Genomic DNA, 21,321 nt, shown 5'->3' with positions numbered 1-21,321 from the left:
ATCATCCTGACCCTGGAGGGTGCTGCTGCCCCAGGCACCTTCTCATAAGCTCACAGTGCTGGTGGGAGAAGCTCAGGCCCTCACCTGACCTGGGATTTCCCATCAGTGCTGCTGCGCCTGGTCTCATGCCAGCTCCTGCTGATGGCTGTCTTGTTTCTGAGGCCCCTGTGTCCTTGGCAAGGCAGCCCTCATGAGTCCAAACTCCATCCTGATGCAAAGGTGTGTGTGGGACCCTGGGTTTGCCTTCCAGGGAAGAAGGAGAGTTGGAACTCAGCTTCTCAGGTGCTTTGGGAACTCACAGTAGAATCCCTCTTTTAAGCACAACTCATCTCTATGCAGCTAGTCAGGACTTGTATGGGAAGAAACCAGGTGAAACCCTGGGAATCAGCTGCCTGCTTCCTGGTGAGGACCTGTAAATCTTGCCCTGCAGAGCTGGAGTCACATAGCTGCAAAGTATGCAAATAATCACAACTGAGTAATTAGCACCCTTTGCATGCCAGGCTAATTGTACTCAGCCCCACATGCAACCAGGAGCCAGGTCTGCCTGCAAAGGGCTCAGTGCAAAATGCCCTCCCTAATTGTAAACCTGCACCACTTCAATCAGGATCACATAGTGAAGCTTTGCCCCAGAGAGGAAGGTCTGGCTTGTGATATGAAGGATCAGTTAAGCTGCAAGGACAAATATCCTCTTCTCAAAGCTATAGCCAGTGCTGATAGGAGTGTTTCCTCGTGAGGATCCACAGCACACTGAGCAATCATCTTACATTAAAGAATGAAACATCTAGACAGCATTTTTGCAGGTGAGACTCAGTGTGAAGTGTGGTACCACTGATGGCACAGGCACTGCTGGGGACTCCTTCCCTTGAGCCTCAGTGCCTCACTGTTTGTACCAGCAAAGCAGACACAGCTCTCTGCCTCAGAAGGAGTGGCTGCTGTGATTATCTCTGCAAGGCAGTCAATGGGCATTGCAGTGATAGCTGGAGCAATCCCCCTTTTTCTGAGACCAGAGGTTTGGGAGCTGGAGTCTGGCAATGTGGAAAAGCTCTTTCTCGGTGGGGCTTTGGTGGCCTAAGAAGCTGTTGGGAAATGCCACCAAGGGCACCCAAACCCCAGAGGTGCCTACAGATGCTCAGATCAGGTAAGAAAAAGCAGTCAAAGCCCATGGGGAAATGCATATCACCAGAGTGGCATTTAAAATGGGCCTGAGTACTCCCTTGTAGCAGAGCTGGTCTCATTTTTAGAGAGGCAGGTAAAAAAATCATCTCAGAGCAGGCAGTAGGCAGGACAGACACATCCTCTGGGTGAGGCTCGAGGCAGTGTGCTGGCTGGAGACAGCCATCTCTGCAGCAGGGTAGCCCTTGGGTTTGAAAGCATGTTGGCACTCTAAGCAGGCAGCATTGCAGCCTCCCCAGGAGCCAGTATCCAGCTCAAGCTTTAAAAGCAGCTTCATCTTCTTGTGCTCTTGCATAACAGAGAGATGGAAGTCTCACTGTGTTTATACAGACCCAAATTATAGGGGTCCATTTGAGCAAATGTTTGCACATGAAAGCTTCAGCTGCCTACAGAGCTGCATTTCCTGAAGCAGAAAAAAAACCCCTTCAGCCCTGTAATCACTTGAAGACTTCTATCACTCCATGGAGGCAGGATGAAGGAGAAGGCTCCCATTCACACCTGTGAGGCTTCCACCTCCACAGGCTTGTACCACCACCCCAGAGAGCCCCTCTAACACAGACTGTGCAGGAAAGGGTGGCTCTGGAGTCTGCCCACTGCCCTTCCCCTGGCTGTGCCACAGCCCCTTGATTTAAACCCTTAATCCTGGGAAGACTGTGCAACAGCTCCTTCGGGCTGAGAATGGATTACGCCCGTTCCAAAGGTATTTGGCACTCGGACTGCACTGGGTGAGCCCAGTAAACTGGCCCAGCCCCTCCTGCAAAAGCACCTGCAGGCGATTCCTGCAGCTGGTGCCTAGCAACATGCTCTGAGCTGCTCTGACAACAGCTAAAATTCAATGTTATTTCTTTCTCCCCAGAGGAGCAGCTCTTGAGTCATCACCAGGGGAGAACGGGACGTGTCTCCCACTCGGATTGCTATAAATGAGTGCTGTGCAAGGGGCTGCTCTCTGTCTCTTGAGCATGTGTGCTGCTGCCAGCTAAAAAGGCATCTCCTCCTGGCATGTAGGACAGCTGCAGGTTCAGGATATTCACTAAATTGTTTTTCCCCTCCTTCCCATCTTGCTTTCTGCTGCCATCAGCTTCTCTGCTTCCTTTGAGCTCTCTGCAAGGAAGCCTGCAGGAGTGAGACAGTAACAGCTGGCCTAGGAAAACTCTGTAAGACTTAGTTTTGGAGCTTCTGAAGGCAGGCATTCCTTATTGCAGCCCTGGCTGCACAGGGGATAGTTCCTGCACCCCATGTGCTGTATCAGGCACCCTTTATGTTGCCCTGTTACATACATATGCATCAGTTCTCTCGGGAATTGCTTACGTTGGGCCTGTCCCCTTTGGGCATGAGCTCCTCCTAGTCACACACAGGGTCTTTGGGGGTCTTCAGGACCTTCAGGTGGTCATTGCCTTGATGTTCCTTCAGTCCAGAGTCTGCACAGTATCAGTGTATTTATATAACTCCTTTCTTCTTTTCATAGTTAATGGTCCTTGACCACAGAGTTCCAGTGTTTTACTTTGTGTCTTTGTGTCTACATCTGCACCCTGGATGTCTCAAAATAGCTGACATCTGTATCTTAGAAGTAAAGATAGTTGACATTGTCTTGGATGTCTTAAGATTGAAGCTGACTAGATGATCTTTCGAGGTCCCTTCCAACCCTTGAGATTCTTTGATTCTGTGAAGCAGGCACAAATTGAGCCTATACAATTCTGGCAAGGACAAAACTTTCCACTTTAAGCTGCTGTGCATCAGGAGGACCAGGTTTGGAATCATTCTGAGTCCCATGATGGCTTTGCACAGCTGAGCCCCAGGTTGTGCAAAGACACAGAGGTAGCTACAAGCATTGGGCACTTTATAGGGACACTCATCTACTTTTAGATCACCTGAACAACAGAAGAAGGCACCTCTGAAAAAAAAATTATGCCTGGGAAGCTGAGTTTGTCTGTTTATGGGGCTGAGATCCTGGCCAGAGGCAGCGAGGCAAACATCAGCCAGCCTGGGCAGGACCAAGCAGCATGTTTCTGCATGTGGGCAGGGTGCGGGGATCGGTGATGGGAAGAAGGAGGCAACAGGATGATCCAGCTGCAGAGAGGGCAAGGGCTCAGTGGGCAGCACAGCTTCCAACTCCTGCTGGCAGCGTGCAGAGGGGAGGAGGGCTCCAGCTGGAAGAGGAGGGAAGCTGTGGGTGGATGAGATCCGTGAGTAGTGAGGCTGTGGTGCCGCAGCCTGGGTGCTTCGCAGGCAGAAGTGAGACGAGGTGCCTGACAACAGGGTTTTTCCAGGAGCTGAGAGGACACCTTTGCCCCTGGGAGCAAGCCTGAGTTCCAGGCAGATTTCCCCGAGGGAGCCTGTTAGGAAATCTGGGGCTTGCCTGAGTGACGCAGCTCCTCTGGGGGTGTGTGGCGGGAGGGCAGCAGCCTGCTGCCTGCCCTGGCTGCTCCCAGTGTGAGTGCTGGTCCTGCAGCCCCAGGCTGAGCCCTCCTCCCCTCCCCTCTCCTCTCCTCTCCCTTGGGAAGCCCTGGGTGGCCCCAGGGACTGCAGCAGAGGGGTTGGAAGTGCCTTATTGATGTGGACAAAGGCTACCAGAAGAATCACCTTATCCCTGGCTGCCTGCAGCTCTCTGTAGCCTGGAGGGAAGACTGAGGCTCATTTTATTTGGACTCAGCAGCTGAAGCAGATGAGGAAAGGCGTTGGTAAGTGTGGTACCACCAACAGAGACCTCTCCAGCTCATCCCAGGACCCTCAGCCCTTCAGAATGGGAGATTACTGTGCTCCCCAGCCCAGGAGTGACTTTCAGCGTGCTTCAGGTGCATGTTTAGCTTACGGATTTGCCTTAAACAAACCCTGCAGCATTGCACAGGTTAGCTGACAGGGATACAGAAAGGCAAAAAGAACCTGAGTCTGATCTGGCCTTTTCAAGTGTCCTGTCATTGCCTCTGCCAGCATGGGTCTGGAACTGTCCTGTCCCTAACATGCCATGCTGTCCAAAGGCCAGGAGACGTGGTAGGGGATCCATTTTCCTCTCAGCTGTGGGAGCAGACAGTTCTCCCAGCAGAGTAGCCCCTGATTGGGCTCATTGTACTGCTGATACTGGTTGTGTTGACTGGCCCAAAGCAGGTTTGGGACAAGCTTGGGACAGCAGTTTTTGAAATCAGCATGGCCAAATCCAGAAGATGCTTCCTGTAGCACAAAACTCTGTCTTTGCTGGCTGAGGGGACTACTGGCCCAACCTGCGAGTCAGACATTCTCCTGCTCTGGAGATCCCTTCCCACCAGAGCCTGCCAGTGGTTTGCACAGTCTCTCCCAAGCTCCTCTCAGGCCAAATCCATGGCCAGCTTAAGAAGTTTCAGTGCTAACTCACTGGATAACCTGGCTCAGAGGAAAGTGGCACACAGCTGAGAGTGTGGTGGAGACGAGGACCTTTGCAGCTGGGAGATGGCACATTGATAGCTCAGCTCAGAAAACATCTCCTTCCTTCCTGCAAACATAAAAGGACAGAATTGAGGTTGAGCTTTTTGACCTTCAGGTTCTTGACTTCTCACATTACAGCAGCAGCAAATCGGGTTGCACGGAGCAGAAAGCTGTCTGTATACGCGCTGTTTCAAACTCTTCTCCACATAAACTGTTCCAAACTTGATCAGAAAGAGGGCTGTTTACTAACAACAGGACTGGGAAACTTCTTTGCTGGTGTGAGGGCTTCCCCCCTCCCTCTTTTTTAGTTTTGATATTGAGCTGCTGAAGCTTAAGCCTGTCAGCAGTGTTTGTAGCTCTCAATGTTTTTTACTCCAAGTTGTTTCCCTTTGTCTGATTCCCTGTGTATCTTTGCAATACCTCTGTAGGTGGGGTGTGCTTTGCCTTCTTTCTGATGTCAAGAAAGCTCTTCCTCCTGACTTGGGATGAAGTGAGAAGGGCAGGCAATGGCACACTCATCTTCCCCAAATAAGCTGAGTGTATTAAACTGCAAAAGCCAATGGCAACACTTTCCTCTAGCATTCATACCAGCACTACTGTACAAAGGGGTTGAATCCTGCCTCTGTTTACGCCAGTGTACATCTAGAATAGTGAAGTTCTTGAAGCTTTTACAGCATTGCATATTTTATGATTGCAAGTGGCATAAATAAAATTAAATACATGGCATCATTTTGAATGCTTCTGCAGTTCTCACTCGCTGGGATTACAGCATCTTCAAACATCTTAGTGTCTTTTTAATGTGTTTTACACATGAAACTCCCAGAGGCAAGGTCTGACGCAAAGCACATTGCAGCAAGTGCAATGGATCTCAATGTTAGGAAGACATTACATTAGGAAAGGGCCAAAAGTGGGATTTGGAGCTTTGGAAAGCATTTCCAAGTGCCACGACAGCTTTGAAGCTCTCTTCTGAGCTTTCCCTCCACTTCTGTTAAGGCAGAACCAAACTCTGCTTGCTTTTTAGACTGCTGCCATGCAAAATTTGCATCTCCAGGACAAAATAAGTTGTTATAGCTCAAGACTCTGAGAAGAATGCTTTCTACAGAGAGCGTTACTGCAGTGAGGTGGGTTTTTGCTAAGATGTTGCCCACTTCACATGCTGACAAATGTGTTGTTCTAACCAGTGACCAAGTCACACTGACCAATTTGATTGTGAAGGTTTACGTGAGACCTTTAGCAATAGGAAACCTCACAGACCTAAAACCTTTGTATAGTAAAGGCAGCTAGCTTTAACAGCTTGCCTTTTAAAAGGAGGAGGTAAGGTCAGTTTGAGTTTAGAGGAACAACTCTTGCAAACCCCAGAAACAGCAGGAATGTTTGGTCCCTTGGGAACTTGCATGGCTTGTTCTGCTTCAGAGATGTCCCCTTGTGTGTTTTCAGCCCAACTGCAGCAGCGAGCAAGATCTCAAGACTGAGGAGCTAGTGTTAATGCAGAATGCTTGGGTTGCTTTCTTGGCCGTCCTCATAGCCCAAGAGAGGTGGGAGAGGGAGGCAAGGGCCCAGTGAGGTGACAGTGCAGCACAGGCAGGGGTGAAGAGAGGTGCATGCAGCCAGGGATGGGCCTGGCAGCACATGACAGCTGGTTGGCTTCGTGTTCTATGTGAGCAAACTGCACTGGGAGCAGCGGCCAGATGCTGAGGGGGAATCCCTGAGGGAGGCTCAACCTGAGGCGTTTCTTGAGACCTCCTCACTGGGGAGGAGTATTGAAGGTCGGTGGTAGTCGCGTCATTTTTAACCAACCCCCTGCGCCTCTCCCAGACCCTCCACACCGCTGTCCTGACGGCCTGGGGCTGTGCTCCGTGCCGTTTCAAGGGGGCTCGCTTGGGGGATGTGTATACGTGTGTGTACGCCTCAGTCCCAGAGCGGCCAGACACCCCCCACGCACCCATCGCCTCAGGCGAGGTCCGCGCCGGCCCTGGCCCCGGCTGCGGCGGGAAGCGCGGGCGCACGCGCCGCCTGAGGCGCGGCGGGGGCGGGGCGGGCGGCGGGGCGGGCACACCGCGCATGCGCCGCGCCGCCCCGGGCGGGCCAGCCGGGGCCGCCCCGCCCCGCCCCTGCCCGCGCGCCGCCGCCGGGCGGCCGATAAAGGTCTCGCGGCGGAGCTCTGACGTCACAGGGAGTTAATTTTAAACCCGGACAAGATGGCGGAAGGGGACGCGGCGCGGCGCGCGGGGCCGGCCCGCCACCGGCCAGACCCGGCAGGTAACGCGTTCCCCCCACCCTCCCCCGGGGCTGGGCGGCCGGGTGGCCGGCCAGGGGACGGCGGCCGTGGGGCTACCCCGCGGGGACCGCAGCGGAAGGCGCGGCGCGGAGGCCGGGTGGCGGGGGCGGGCGGCTCGGGTGGCGGGGGGGAGGCCCCGGTGTCTCCCCCCTCCTCAAAATGGCGGGGGCGGCCGCCAGCCCCGACGTCTGCCCTCGAGGGGCGGTGGCGGAGCCGGCGGCGGCTGCCCGTCCGCTCTCCCGGCGCGGCTCGCTGCGGAGCGGGGTCACCCCGCTGTCCCTCCGCGGCCCGTAGCGGAGCAGGGGCGGCCGCCACCGCGGCCGAGGGCAGGCGGTCAGTGACCTTACTCTCCGCCGCGGTGTGGCGGAGCCGCCCCGCCGTCACCCGCCCGCCCGTCCGTGAGGAGCCGGGGACGGCGGGCCGGAACGCGACCAGTGCCACCCGGTGGGCCCTGGGGCCGCGGCGTGTTCTCCTGGCGCTCTCCCCGGGCCGGAGCGAAGCGGCTCGAGGGCTCCTGGCTCCTCGGAGCCACCTCCACCCGCGAAGGGAGCAGCCCTGGGCAGCTTGGGGAAGGAGGTGGCTGATCCATGGTGGCCCGTCCCCCGTGTGGTCTCGGTGCGCTCCACCGTCAGCGCTTGTGATATATCCTCTAGCGGCGATGGGACATGTCTCTGGCTTGGTGTTTAGTCTCAGATGGGCTGGAGTCTGCGCAGTATGTTGTTTGGTTTAGGTTTTTTTCCTAATACTGTTATTTCTCAAGAATAGCTTAAAAGCTGGGGGCTCCTAACCCTCTCTCTGCTATGCTTTATGTGAGGAGGAGCCTGGGGCTTTTGAGGACTGCACTGACTTGAACGCTGAGTTGAATCATGTGAGGTTTTTAGCACTGCACTGGAAGACTGAACTATTTTAACGTCTTTGTTGTATAACTCTGCCTTAATTTGGAAGCAGAACGATCGGACTGGGCACGATTAAGCAAAATCTAGCAGATATGCCAGTTGCAAGCCAACTGGAGAAATCTAACCTCACTATCAGCTGGCAGGTGCAGAGGGGCTACTCTGCTGACTTTTTTTTTTTGTAAGAAGGAAAAGGCAGCCCTTCTCAGCATGTGGAAATGTTTGTGTTTGGCAGCATTGGGGCTCTCATAACTTGAGAGTCCAGAGGCTGAAATGCAGGATATGATACTGCTTTCCTGCTCGAGTACTGGTTTCTCCCCTCCAGCACTGCTGAATTTTCTTTGATGGTCCTCTGTGTTTTCACCACTATGTAGTTTAGTAATCTGAAAGCATTAGGTTATTGCTTAACTTTCTCAGGGTCATAAAAGCAGCAGCACACCTATAATAAATGACCTTTAAGGTAGCTGTGTCATCCTTGGTGGAGGAAACATGTGCATGTCACTAAACTTGCTTGTGTGCTGTAGGCATGGAACAACTCAGTTGTTACAGTCTGCATGTACAGGTATGGGTGATCAGTGCCTACCTCCAGAAGAACTTTATGTACAGTGAAATAAAGCAGAGTGGTAGTTTGGAATAGTTAATAAGAAGGGAAACGTAACAGGAGAGGCCTGTAACCCCTGTATCATTACTAAGTATTGCTTAACAGCTGTTATGATCTTAAAGGTCTCTTCCAACAGAAATGATTCTATGAACCTATGTTCTAGCTTACCCTAAAGTCACTAATGATGTTACAGTTCATTCTCAGATAATAGCAGTAGCTCTGCAGTGTTTCAACTCAAATCCTTTTGAAAGCTAGGAGTGAGGTTTTCAGTTTTACTTGAACTAACATAAAAGCATTGCTTTAAATACAATGCTCTGTCCTAGTTCAGGAGGCCAAGCAGCTCTTGTTTGTGTTAGATGGACAGGAATGCTCAAGCCAGGTCTTGCAAGAGGGCTGATGCTTCTCAGGTACCTTGTGCCAACTGCAGTCTCCATGTTTTTGTTTGATATTGGTGATTAATGTTGGCTTTCTGTCTGTGTTTAATACAGTACCACTGACTGGAGCAAGATACTTGTGATAGACGAGGGATTGTTTTCCCTTGTCCTAATAAGGATAGGGATGCTACCTCAAGCTGGCTAGACTGGATAAGAGTGGGTCTGTTGGAGGGGAGAAGGGGCTGGGGGGTTCATCCAGTGTAATAGAAGTACACTTATCTCCTGATGGCCGTCCTCTCTGACTTTTGAGTTATACCCACCTGCAAAAACAGATGTAATAAGCAGCCGGAAATGCAGGCAAATCAAATTCTGTGCTGCTCTTGTTTTGGTAGTGAACCGTGGCGTTGTTTGTCTCCAACGCAAGCTGGATCACAGCCTTCACTTCAGCACTATGGTAAAACTAGTTTTAACTTTATGCCTGTTGTCAGTAGGCTGTTGTATGTCCTAGCACAGCCTGTAAAAGCTTCTAACTGTTCCAAGGACATTCATAAGGAAAATTGCCAAGTTTTGCTCAAGTCTTAACTTTTCTATGTAAGGCGAAGTTTGAAGTTGCTTTTGTTAACTGCACTGCAGTCCTGAACAGGCCCTGTCCTGGGGGTGATGTTTTTAAAAAATTGATCTCCTGGCATGACAGTCTTTGAGAACTTTTAAACTTTAAAATCGGGCTGAAATGATTCCTTGTTTTTACTGCTGCTGCATACTGCACCTACAGTGTGATCTGCAAGCTGCCAGTTTGAGGTCCATTTTCCGACTTTTGCTAAATCCTGCATTAACTTTTCAAACTTACTATGCTAATTATTACTGCTCTAAGGTTTTTTTTTTCTTTGCTCTCAACCAACTAAGGTGAATAACAGACAAAAATGCTTTGTAAGCTTCTTCATAGGCAGGCCTGCTATATTTGTCATTTGTAAACAACTGCAAGTTTTCAGTTACATTAGTTCTTAAGACTTTACTCATACTGGAGAGTGATTTGGTCTCTTTCTCAAAACACTTTCAGCAACCTGAACTTCTTGACGTCCTGGAAGAAAGACTTTTTAGTAGCTTTCGTTGTTCTTGGAAGGTTATTCTTGACAAGAGGAATTTTATCTCATCCTGTAGCTGTTTTGGAGGTCATAATGCTGTGTAGGGAGTTGATCTAAAAGAATACATTTGCAGGATTGTGTTTTGTATCTGAAACACCAGAACAAACAGATGAGCAAGTTTGAAGTATAAATGAAAACATCACTCTGATATCTTCCAGTTTAGCTGCAAAGAAATGACTGATAAAAAGTGAGTGATGTTTATTAGCACGAGGACTGTAATCAAGTAATTTCAAGCAGCAAATTAATATGTAATAGAAACTAGTGTTCTGACAACATTAGTAGCTAACTTGTCTGACCTCTAACTTCTGTTTGTTTCTGAAATAAGTTAATGTATTTTGTGTAGTGCTTACTTCCAGGAAAGCAAGGGTTTTTATGTGCTTGCTAAGCATGCTTTTTGAGACACATTTGATATGAAATTTAGAGAATTCAGAAGGCACTTAAATTCAGAAGTTGATTTTCTGCCCACTTAAACCTGGAATGAAATCCAGAGATTTGAACATCTCTCTTTCCTCCCCCACTCTTAATTTACCTCCTAAGACTCAAAAGGTAACACTCATTGTATTCTGTATCTGTACAAATGAGCTCCTGGGAGATGATCCTGGGTATCAGTTGGTGTTAGGCTAGTAACTACCTGTTGGTGTTTAACTGGAATTCTCACTCCGCATCAAAGCCCTTTGCATTTGGGAGGGAGCATGAGCACACCATTATAGTGCCATAGCTGGTAAATTAACTTAATGAATTACCTCCATAGCAGCTTGTTCATGTGCTTACATATCCTAAAGCTACCTGGAGTCTATCACTGAGAATTCCATCTACTCCATGGGAACGGCAGTCCTTGAGGAAACAAGACTAGTTTGTATCTCGTTTTACCGTGAGAATAGTAGATCTCTGTGCTCAGTATGATCCGTGAGGCTCTATAAATCTCTTCCACCTTTCACACTAACTAAACAGAAAACACAGCTATGTTAACTTTTCAATGGTTAGTAGTTGGCTCCTCTTTAAGGCTGGAAAAACTTAAAGCAGAACGTTTGACACCAAAGATGACGTTACTAAGCCATACAGCAACCGAGGCAGACTGACAAAAGTTAACAGAGCAAATGCGGGTAAGCTGGGTATTTTGAATTCCTTTTTGATACCAGCTTGATGAACTCATGAGGAGGGCTGATAGGAAATTGAATATGATATGAAAGTCCATTTGGGTCTCTGCAGAAGTGACTGATGGAAGACCAGCATTTCTTAGGAACAGTCCTGTTCTTCTGTATCCAAGAGGAATGGAAAACAGAACTGTCAAAGGTGTTAGACTGCAGAAAATGCCTTTTGGGAAAGGACTCGGCTTACAGCTGAGTTACTGGGCCTCTATTTACAGCTTGTGGATGGTATGAGGGGAATATCCTGATATGCTTTTACTAGGAGGAGAGATACTTGCTTTTTTTATCTTGTTCAGGATATTTTTCCAGCTTTCTTTTCAGTGCAGGCAATAAGCAAATGACAGACGATGTTTTCAGCCCCCCATACCAGTGACTTGTACATGGCAGGGTGCGGTTTGTGTGCTACTGCAGGTCTTGGCAGGTTTCTCTCAAAAGGCTGGAGTAGAAACCAAAACCTGGAAGGCAGCAGAGTTGAAGACCTGAACTAATAAAATATTGTACTGGTTAGATGTGGAGCATAGAATGTAATTTTCAGTAAATTGATATTTGAGAGTAGAACTTAGTTCGCTCCTCTGCAGTTGTTGCTCAAGTGAAATGAGAATTGGGTTCCAGTCTGCAGTTAGTGTCAAATGTAATACTTTTTTTCCCCCCCACCATTGCCTTGGGGATAGTTGTGTTGAACTTAAAAGTTCTCTTACTGAGCTCAGTAAAATATTTGGAATGTCTTTTGAGAAGTGTGTTGTATAACGATTTCAGGAAAACAATGCACTTCTTCCTTGGATTGAAAGCTATAGAAACCTTTTGGAGAACATGTGTCAACTGCTTGTACTGATGTGTTAGGACTGCATTTTGTATGTTGTGCACGCTTGGAAAAGTTGTTCTTGCCTCTTGTCTTCTCAAACAGGGTGGCACTGCTGAGTGGAAGATTAAGTGCAGTTATTTTAACTGGCTTTGTAAGGCCAAGCCTATGATACTGCTGCCAGCAAACTTGCATGCTATGTCTTACTCCCTGCTATCTCCTCAACTCCTTCTGCATTTTCAGCTCCTCGGGTAAATGTGAGAAAGGGTCTTCTGGCTTTTGCTTATGGCTGTTCATTTATTTTGATCTGTGTAGTGTGATCTCGGGGAACCTTGAACAACTGGGAAATGAAGGATACCATCTGCCAATCCTCTGTCTAATAAGAAAGTCTTCACAGTACTGGCTTCCGGGGAGGAATAATAACTTGAAGTACATAAACTGGAGACAGAACCTTGGCTTCCTTTAATATGTTGGTTACACATAGAATAATAGTGAAAATGACTGCTGTAGAAAATTAGATTAAGGCTCTTGATATAACCAAATCACTTTCTTAAATCAAGAAGTCATCTTGGTTTTAGGAGAAGTAATTTCTTAATTTTTTTAGTAATTCTGAACTAATACTAAGGAATTGTTCTTGTTAATGGCAGTGGTGGGATTCTAAACATGACCTTAAAGCTACCCTCAGGGTTGTTATCACTTTTCCTTCCAAGCAACAAGTCTTCAGCTTATCAGGGGATAAAGGGAGGGAATGCAGTATGAAGTACTTAAAAGGAAATATTTTTAAATGCTAATATGTCAGACTTCTGTATTAAGAAGTTGTTTGGAATAAGGCAGTAAGTCATGATTTTGGGGATTGAGGAACGGAATTGCAGGGCTTGTTAAGGTTAATGTAGTGTAGAAATAAGTAGCTACTGAAAACATACCACATTATGCTTGGAGATGGAAAAAGAACCTTTCCAAAATAAAATAAGGAGCACTAAGAAATACTTCTGCTGTTAAGCTTAGGTTTTTCAATGGAAAAATGAGCACACTCTCCACAGAGATATTTAGGGAGCAGATGCTATCAAATATTTGTGGAACCTTCAGATAGTACTAGGAATCGTGCTTGTTTGAGGACACCCTTAAAATGCAATCTGGTGCTTTTAAAGAGATTGGAAGTTGGCTTGTGATAGACTGAATGTTATTCTTAGAGTCTCAGTCTAAGTACGTTCTGTTGCAGACATTACTGTTTTATTAATCAAATATCAAACTGAGCTGTTCTGTAGTCTGAACTGTTGTTAACTTATTTCTGTAGTGCATTAGAACTGGCTAGGTTAAGTTTTTGTGAGCTTTTAAAGCAGCACACCGCTATCTGTCTCTGGGTTCATTTTCTAAACCTAGACTTCCCTTCCCCAGTGTTTGTCCCTATATACTGTAAGGAAAGATCTCATGGATCCACAGAATGAGGACAAGAAATGCGATCTACAAAGACTAAACGGTTGTTAGGAGAGGAGCGTTAAAACATAGTCTCCAGACAGTTGTATTTCTCTCTTCCTTCTCCACCTGAGTTAAAGATGGATATTAGACCACTTGTAGTCTCAACATATGGGTTGGTGTGCTGTGCTGTATAAGAGCTGTTAGATTGTGTAGATATGTTCAGACTAGTCTTAGAACTTACTGTAAAGAGAAGTAGTAACCTGCTCCCCTCCTGTGCTTGCTCCTTTCAGGAGGGTGGTGTGGCTTGCCTTACCTCTGGAATTACTCATATTTTCTCCCCTCAGTGCCATACTGGCCAGCAGCCATTAGCATACACATAACAACGCCATTTGGTGTCCCAGGAAAACCTGTTTGAAATAAAAAAATGCTGTGGGTTGTTAAGGCTCTTGTTTTGTTAGCAGTAGCTAAAGTTTCTGTGGTAACAAGTGTGGCTGGTGTCAAAGAAGCTTAGGTAAGTGGGCAAGTCTTAAGCCCCTTGAACTGATCTGAAGGTGCTTGTTGTGTGGAACTGAGATACTGAAGTTATCGCAAAGATGATGTGAAAACACAACTAGTGATTTTGAAATAAAAATTCTTCTAATTTACCCTTTAGTAGAGCTCTCTTAGCAGGTACAATACATTCAGTAGGAATGTCCAAGGAAATGCTCCTGTAGTGCACGAAAGACTATGCCAAGCTCAGGTTTTTCCCACCAGTTATACATCCAGTCGTACGTTATTGACAGAACTGAAACTTGTGTTAACCTCCATTTGCAAAGGAAGGAAGCCTTGTTAAGTGAAGGTGAACAAATGTGCTGGCTAGCCTTGCCTAAATCTGAACTCTTTCAGATCTAGACAAGTCCTTGGCAACACACAGTCCGATCCAGTTACAGCCCAGTTGTCCATCCATCTTTGCAGTGTTATCACATATCACTAAGTCAGTCTCCCCATGAACACCCTTCTTAACTGTACTTGTGAGTTCTGAGAGTCTGGAGAAGCCTTCCAACTTAACTAGGTTGTAGTCATAAAGCTGAACTACTCCTTTGGCACCAGTACCCCGTCAAGAAGCTCACACCTCCCCCTCAGTTGTTCTGGTGCAGTTGTTTCAGAGGCTGTAGAAGTGTATGGCACATCACCTATGTTTGTTCAAGATAAGCTGGTGAGGGGACCTAGGACAGTGTTGCCAACACAGAGGGCAGCAGTCCTGTACTGTTAAGCAGTGCAGCTGGACTGACCCTGTGCCCTGCAGAGGACACTGTGTAACTAACTCTCTGCCTTCAACCCTAGTGCCCCTTGGATGCTTACTGAGGTGGTACAGTTTGATTGCTTTTTCTACTGGTTTCAGTTGTTTAGCTGACTTGACTCTCTGCAGTGTTGGATATGTGGCAAAATTAGCAGGGAAGGCAGTGTGGTACTGCGTGGTGCTGTAATGGGAAAGAGTGGGAGAGCCTATGTGTGTGAGTGGGTGGATAAGACTCATCTCTGCCACTGAAACAGGCTTGAAGAGGCAACGGGAGAGAGGAGGCGGCAGTTACTGGCACTGTCCTGTTGGCAGAAGAAATGTACTTTGAGCTGTTGCATTAGCAAGGAACTTCCTTACAGCAACAATGCCTGGCAGAGACTCGGATGCTGTGAAGAGTAGACAGGGGGCTCTGAGGTGTGTGGGCATGATTTGGTGCTGTAGCGATTATTATGGGTGACTTGCAGGAAAGTGATGTGGCAGCCTAGACCTCTTTCTCTAAGTGCTTAGCAGCAGGAATGATGGTGAAAACTACGTCTGTCATGGCTGTGTGAGGAAAGATCTCTTCCTCCAGTGAAGATAAAGAGAACATGTGCAAAATGTGATTTTGTTGTTGTTGGTTGGTCGATTTGATCCAGTTCTCCCTAAATGTGACTTGCATGGGGCTTTTTCCCTGTTCTCATGCACATTGGTGATCTGGGCATTAATAGTGATGGCATATGTTGTGCTTCCCCCAGTGAAGAATGATTGAGAAGGGAGAGGAATTGAAATACTCCCTGCAGCTGTCTGAAGGTAGCTTCTGCTACTGGTTTTGCTAGCTACATGATCTAGAGAAAGCAGTTTAAAGTAAACCAAGTCTCTTCCTGTACTGGCTTTCATTATTTGAAATGAAATGTAGGACATCTTATTAAAACAGAATCAGGGAGTTCAGTACTGGAAAAGCTGGGAGACTCTCTTGGCTGCAGGAACTTAGAAGGGGGTGGGAAGTTGAATGTAAACTGGAGACTGGGCTAAAAGATCCCTTTTACTAAGAAGCTTCAGATTGTTAGAAGCATGGTTTCATCAGAAAGCTTGTTCTGTTTCCAATGGGTGTTGGTGTTCCTGGCTGGCAGCTTGTTTATCCTGGAAATGAGCATAAAACCTGGCCCTTTGGCATACCTCTCTACAGCAAAAGGGAGCACTTGCTTTACTTGCTGCTGAGCTACTCTGTGAGCAAGGCACGTATGCAGCTGGGTGACTAAACCTATTCTAGCTGCTAATCTAAAGACCAAATATGGGGTAATTGCAGTTGGCATATCTCATCTTATTATTTTCTTCTGATCCTTTGCACTGAAAAATCTTGGTTTGGGTTAGCTGATAATTGTTTAAATTATCCACCTCTGATGTGAGGAACACATACAAGGTGCATAAAATATAGTTATGGCCTATACCAGTTAGAAAATACTGGCTGAATCTTCTTGAGTGAGCAAAACCTTAAAATCACTCTGAAATGAAAGCAGAAGTCTGCCTAGATGAAATTGTGTGTCCTGCAAGGATCCAGTTAGTCTGCAATGCTCACAAAGAGCTTGTGCTTGCCATTTACAGAGGCCATGGTGAACTAGGACATTGTCATGAGAATATACCAGATCTGACAGTCCTCAAGAACCTGGGGGATGGGTAAGGAAGGGGAGGAAGAGGCCTTTTAGTGCTTTCATCTGTCTTAGTATTCTAAAGCAGCATTCTTTGAGGGGGCTGTAAGACTCCTAGTAAACCTAACTGTGGGTAGAAATCCTGTTAGGTCCTTCAGCGAGTGTACTAATAATAGTTGTGATTTTTTTAGGCAGAGTGGAAGAAGGATGAGAAGCATGCTTTGTCACTATACCTATCCTCCAAGCTTTTCCTTGTAGCTATGGAGAGCATCTTTCTTACTAAGTTCATGATGTGCTTTCAGAAAAGCACTCCATATATATATATATATATATATATATATATATATATATATATAAACTTTTTTATGTGCTACTAGACTGTGTCAGGGTTTATGCTGCTTCTGTCTTAGTCTTTGCTTATTGATATTCTCTTGCTTGCGTGCATTTGTAGCTGAATTTGAGGGTTTTCTTTTTTTGGTGCACCTCTTCATTACAAAGAAGTCTCCTTCTAGCTTTCCCGTCCCCTTAAATAGAGAATTCAAAATGTCAGCTTACCAGTGTTATGCAGAGATACAGGAGAGCTCTCCTCTGCATGTATATGTTCAGACCACTCACCAGAGAGGCAATTTAATGTACATAGGAGTAGACAGGACTATTGTTTGATTAGTTATAACGCTTCATAGGTATCTAGGTCATCAGAATAGCTTCTTTTTCCCATTGCCTGGCAGAATTGTAGCTTCAGGTACTTTTTGCTTCTGCTTATGGTTTACGTAACGATTCTAGATCTGTCCTTTAACATTACATTGCACTGAAGGAGCGGAGAGAGTTAAATGCATCTTCCCCCTTCCCCTGCTCCTCTATCAGTCTTACTGGATATCCAGACAAGTCTTTAGAACTTAGATTGTCAGTCCTATTTATAGCTGAAATATTCAAAACATTTAATTATTTCTGGCCTTAAAATGAGCTACTTGGCAGTACTTGTTAGTCAGCCATAGGAAAGCAGTGATGCATTAAGGTCCGTGGCAGCCTCGTAGCTTTCATGTGGGTCTTGCTGTGAGTTTATTGGATAGAATAGGACAGCTGGAGAAAGGGGAGGACAATTTTATGACTTAAATCTAGTGTTTGGTGTGGTGTTTTTTGTTTTGGTTTTTTTTTTAAGTAGATATGCCAGATTTTTTTACCTTGTCCAAATAAGGTTTGAAGGGTAACCTATTTTTTTTCCCTCTGTGCTCTGGAACTCAGTTCACACATGCCCACACTTTCCTTGGTTCACTACACCAAAACAAGAAACATTTAAACAATTTGTCTCCTTTCTCTCTAAGGAAGATTTCCTAGGTGAAGTTCTGGGAAGAAAACATTACATTTAAATGTGGTGCAGCACATTCTTAATGATAACTTCTTTTAAGCTTTGGATTCAAGCTGTGAACTTACTCAGGCTGTGGAGGTAGAACAGGATTTCAAGCCAGATGGTTTGAGGTTAGTGTAGCCCACCTCAGCCTGCTTAACCGTTCAGGTGTGGAGGGGAACCTTTCATGCATCTGAACTGAGTTATGAGTGGGAGACTGATTGCTTTCATGTAGACACACATGTGTGGTGTCTGTAGAGCACCAGGAAAAAGAGTTCAGGGATGCTGAGGGCTGAAGGATCTAGGGGTACTGGAAGTGTTGAGTTAAAGTTGGACTGTTAGCAATATCTGAGTTTCTGTACAAAGAAGATATTAAGACTACCAGCTTGAAGATGTACAGAGTGAGGTCTTTGTTAACTCCTTATGGTAGAGCAGATGGAAGGAATACCAATGAGAGCCACTAGTGAAAGTGACTTCTTTAGACTTTGTTTATAATAAGTCTTAAGCCACTGAAAGCACATGAGATTTAAATTTATTTTAATGTTGTGCTGCATCTGTGTGCAGTGTCCAACCCACTGTCTAGAGAAGCAATTACTAGCTGTCATTCAGTGCTTGTTGATAAGAAACCTCTATTGTTACTAAAACCAACTGAGTTTAGCAATTAGCATGTGCTTTTTTGGTGTGAAAGAATGTGACTGATGTGTTTAATGAGCTCAGTCTATATTTTGGGTTGAAATGTAAAGGTAACTGTTGGTTCTTTATTTCAATTAATGTATTTCAAGGGAGGAACTTGCCTTTAAAGCAGTCGGCCTCTTACTTTCATAGCACACAGGTTGAGCTGACTGTTCTCCTCTTCATACACTGCAGGACAAATAGGTCATCAGCTGCTGGCTGTGTATTTAGGGGAAGCAGGAATTAGCGTTTCATTTTACCTCACACTTTAAGAAATGGGTTATTTAGTTGAGTTTGTTCAGTTGTAATGCTGTCTGTACACACAAGAAGCTACTGTTCTCAAAATCTGGCTTAGCATTTCGACAAATGCTGCTTGTTCTAGATACTTAGCTCGTGAGTGTCAATTGTAGTCCTGCCGTAGTTGTTGAGTGGAGAGCTTATAGGGAAACTGAGTGGTAGTATCTTCTGTGTGCTCTATTTGTTTCCATTCAAGCCTGCCTCTGTGTCTTGCTGTATGCTATTGCTTCTCTTGTATCTCCTAGTCTATTTGACCTGGGTGAGGAAGTGATTATGCACAGTCAGAAATGTGCATTAGCTTGTGTGGTCTAATTGAATGATTCAGGTTGGAAGGAGCTGGAGTGGAGTAGGCAGTGATTAGCAAACAGCCATAGTAATGGGCCTGAATGGATGTCAGACCACAGGGGTGAGCCCAGTTTTGCATCACTTCCTGCCAGTGGTAGATATGGCTGTAGTCTGCAGTATGTTAGTTCAGTAGCACAGATGCTTCAAGGGTCAGGTGAACATCTTGAAAACAGAAAGATGTAGCTATGTATTTGTGGGCCTGCAACACTGTGCTAAACGATTTAGGGCCATGTGTTTTTGACAGATGATAGCTTTTCTGTATGTACTAAAAGCCTGAGGTCAAGTCTTCTGTGCAGATGGGGGTTTCCAACAGTACCAAGACCTGTGTGAATGAGTTGAATGGATCTACCAGCCTGTCTGTAGTATTCTGGCAGGAAGCAGCACTGCCTGGCTGTTCTGTGTGCAGCACATGGAGACATCAGCCATGCCTCTCAGCCACTCTGAGTATGAATAAATGGGGTGAATGTTCTGCGTCCATAACACCATTAGTGGGATGGAATGGAACTTCTCAAAGATACTACTATTCTGGGGATGCCACCTTTTCTGAATATTAATCCTCATCCTTCCCTGTACTTGATTTGCTGATCCTGGACTATTTCAAGGACCTAGAACAGCTTGTGGTACTTCGACTGGGCTTTAGGACAAAACCACAGAAATTCTGACTTTTTAAAGTAGTGCACTATGACCATGCTGGGGCAGGTGAGGGAGCAAGGAAGGAGGGAAGTAAGTAGGGCTTCATATTTTGAATTTCATTCACTTCTGGCCTGACTTGACTTGACAGTGCTACTAGCATGCTTGTTTTATGAACTACTTACATAACTTAATACAACGTTTCTGTAGCTTTAGCAGAAAACTAGACTGTGAAATGGAACTTCTTGTCCTGGGTATTGTTTTTAGAGACTACTCTGAAAGTTCTTCTTGGAAGTAGAGGGGGATCCTTCTGCACAGGGTGCAGAAGTCTTCTAGGAGAGCTTCCAAAGTACTTCAGCACTAACCGAGACTGACTGGTCAGAGTAACAGGGTGAGCAGCTGGAAGGCAGTATAAAGATCAAAAATGTTGTGACATGTGCCTAAGAGCATGTGACAGATTAGTATATACTGATTATGCTTCTGGGACGAGTGGTAGCACTTGTTCTACAGTGAAGATGCTTGTGCAATGTCTGTCCTGGTAATTGCTAACTAGTTCACAAATCTCTTGGAGGGAAGGTTATTCTCTGCAGGTTGTGCATGAAATTATCAAACCAGCTCTTCTAGATGGATCCAGTTTCCTTCATAGCTGTCAACACTTTAGTTCTCCACCCTCTGAATTGCATGATTCATGGCAGTGATGGTCTTTTCTGTAGGTAGGTTGGGAACTTTCAGGTATATTAGGCTGGCTAGTTAAAAAAAACCCAATCAGCAAACCAACCTGACCCCCAAAACCTTCAATTTGATCCTCCGGACTGGACTTTGCAATTTCTGCTGGTAAGTGAAATCTAATAGGAGTTGAATAGGACCCAAGATGAATCTTTTCTCCTGTGCCCTCTGAGCTAAGTGAGCCACATGAGTGCAGAATTCTATTAAGAGCTATTAAAAACATGTTGTGAGCTTTTAATGGATATATTGTGTGTAAGTTCTTGATAGCACTATCTACTTGTGATAGGGAGAATCTGCTTGTTTAGAAATAACTTATGATAAGACAAAATAAAAGATAAAAGTTTGTTTGGAGAGCTTCTTGGCTTGAGGAGGCTTTGAGTGGCACTGATCTGCACTGGTGTAAAGATGATGCTATAGCTTACACTTTGAGGGCTGTTAAACTTTTCCTACCTGGAATTTATCAGAACTTGTTTGTCAGGCTCCAAGTGAATGAAGGGAAGTTGCAGTCATTGATTCCGACTATTTTACAGTCTACCCTGGTTTACAGAACTGATACCTTACTGCAGCTGGAGTATTTGTATAAATAAAAGAATAGAAGGCTGTTTTAAGTAATCAAGATAAAACTTGTTGCCTGGGGAATACACAGAAGTAGAGAGTTTTATACAATTTATGAATATCTATTTGCTAAAACATGAGTGGCTCTTCTTGGAACTATCTAATCTTGATCCTTTTGTCAGTAGAATTATTCCCTCTGTTTCTAGGCTGTGATGCTGAAGGCTTTCTTTCTGACTGTCAAAGTCTTCATACCTTACCTGGACTATCCCCCCAAGTTTTCTGGTCTGCAAAGGATGCTACCTATATGAGTTTTATAAACTCTTAAAAAAGAGGGTTTGTTTGATTTATGGAAATACATAAGCTTTAGGCCAAAGGTGAGAGTTTTTCTTCCAAAGTGGTTATCAGTATTGTGTCAGTGTATTTTGTGTAGCTTAGTGTCCTGTTGGCAGCTTTTAAAATAAAAGTTACTCCTTTTACTTGTCAGGCCTGCTGGTGGAATTGAATTTTTTGGCCTGCTTTGTCAAGCAGTTTGATTTGGGATGATACTGGGAGCTGTTTTGCACAGCTACTTGGATAATGTTGGAGTTCTAGCTGCTTAGGATTTAAGCATTCAAGTTTGCATCCTGT

The 21,321-nt window shown here is 45.8% G+C and overlaps 1 protein-coding gene across 2 annotated transcripts in view; it reads left to right on the top strand.

Moving 5' to 3' along the window:
- The first annotated feature begins 6,726 nt into the window (after positions 1-6,726).
- ATL2 (atlastin GTPase 2) overlaps positions 6,727-21,321 on the top strand; it is a 37,954-nt gene continuing 23,359 nt past the window's right edge. For both annotated transcript variants that reach the window (XM_061989106.1, XM_061989107.1), the window contains exon 1: positions 6,727-6,828. In XM_061989106.1, coding sequence (XP_061845090.1) covers positions 6,768-6,828 — 61 coding nt within the window. In that variant the 5' untranslated portion in view covers positions 6,727-6,767. The remainder of the gene's footprint in view (positions 6,829-21,321) is intronic.

This window comes from Colius striatus, chromosome 2 (genome assembly GCF_028858725.1).
Source record: "Colius striatus isolate bColStr4 chromosome 2, bColStr4.1.hap1, whole genome shotgun sequence".
NCBI classification, from domain to species: Eukaryota; Metazoa; Chordata; class Aves; order Coliiformes; family Coliidae; genus Colius; species Colius striatus.
The sequence above is the reverse complement of the archived record's forward strand: the minus strand, read 5'-3'. Positions and strand labels throughout refer to the sequence as shown.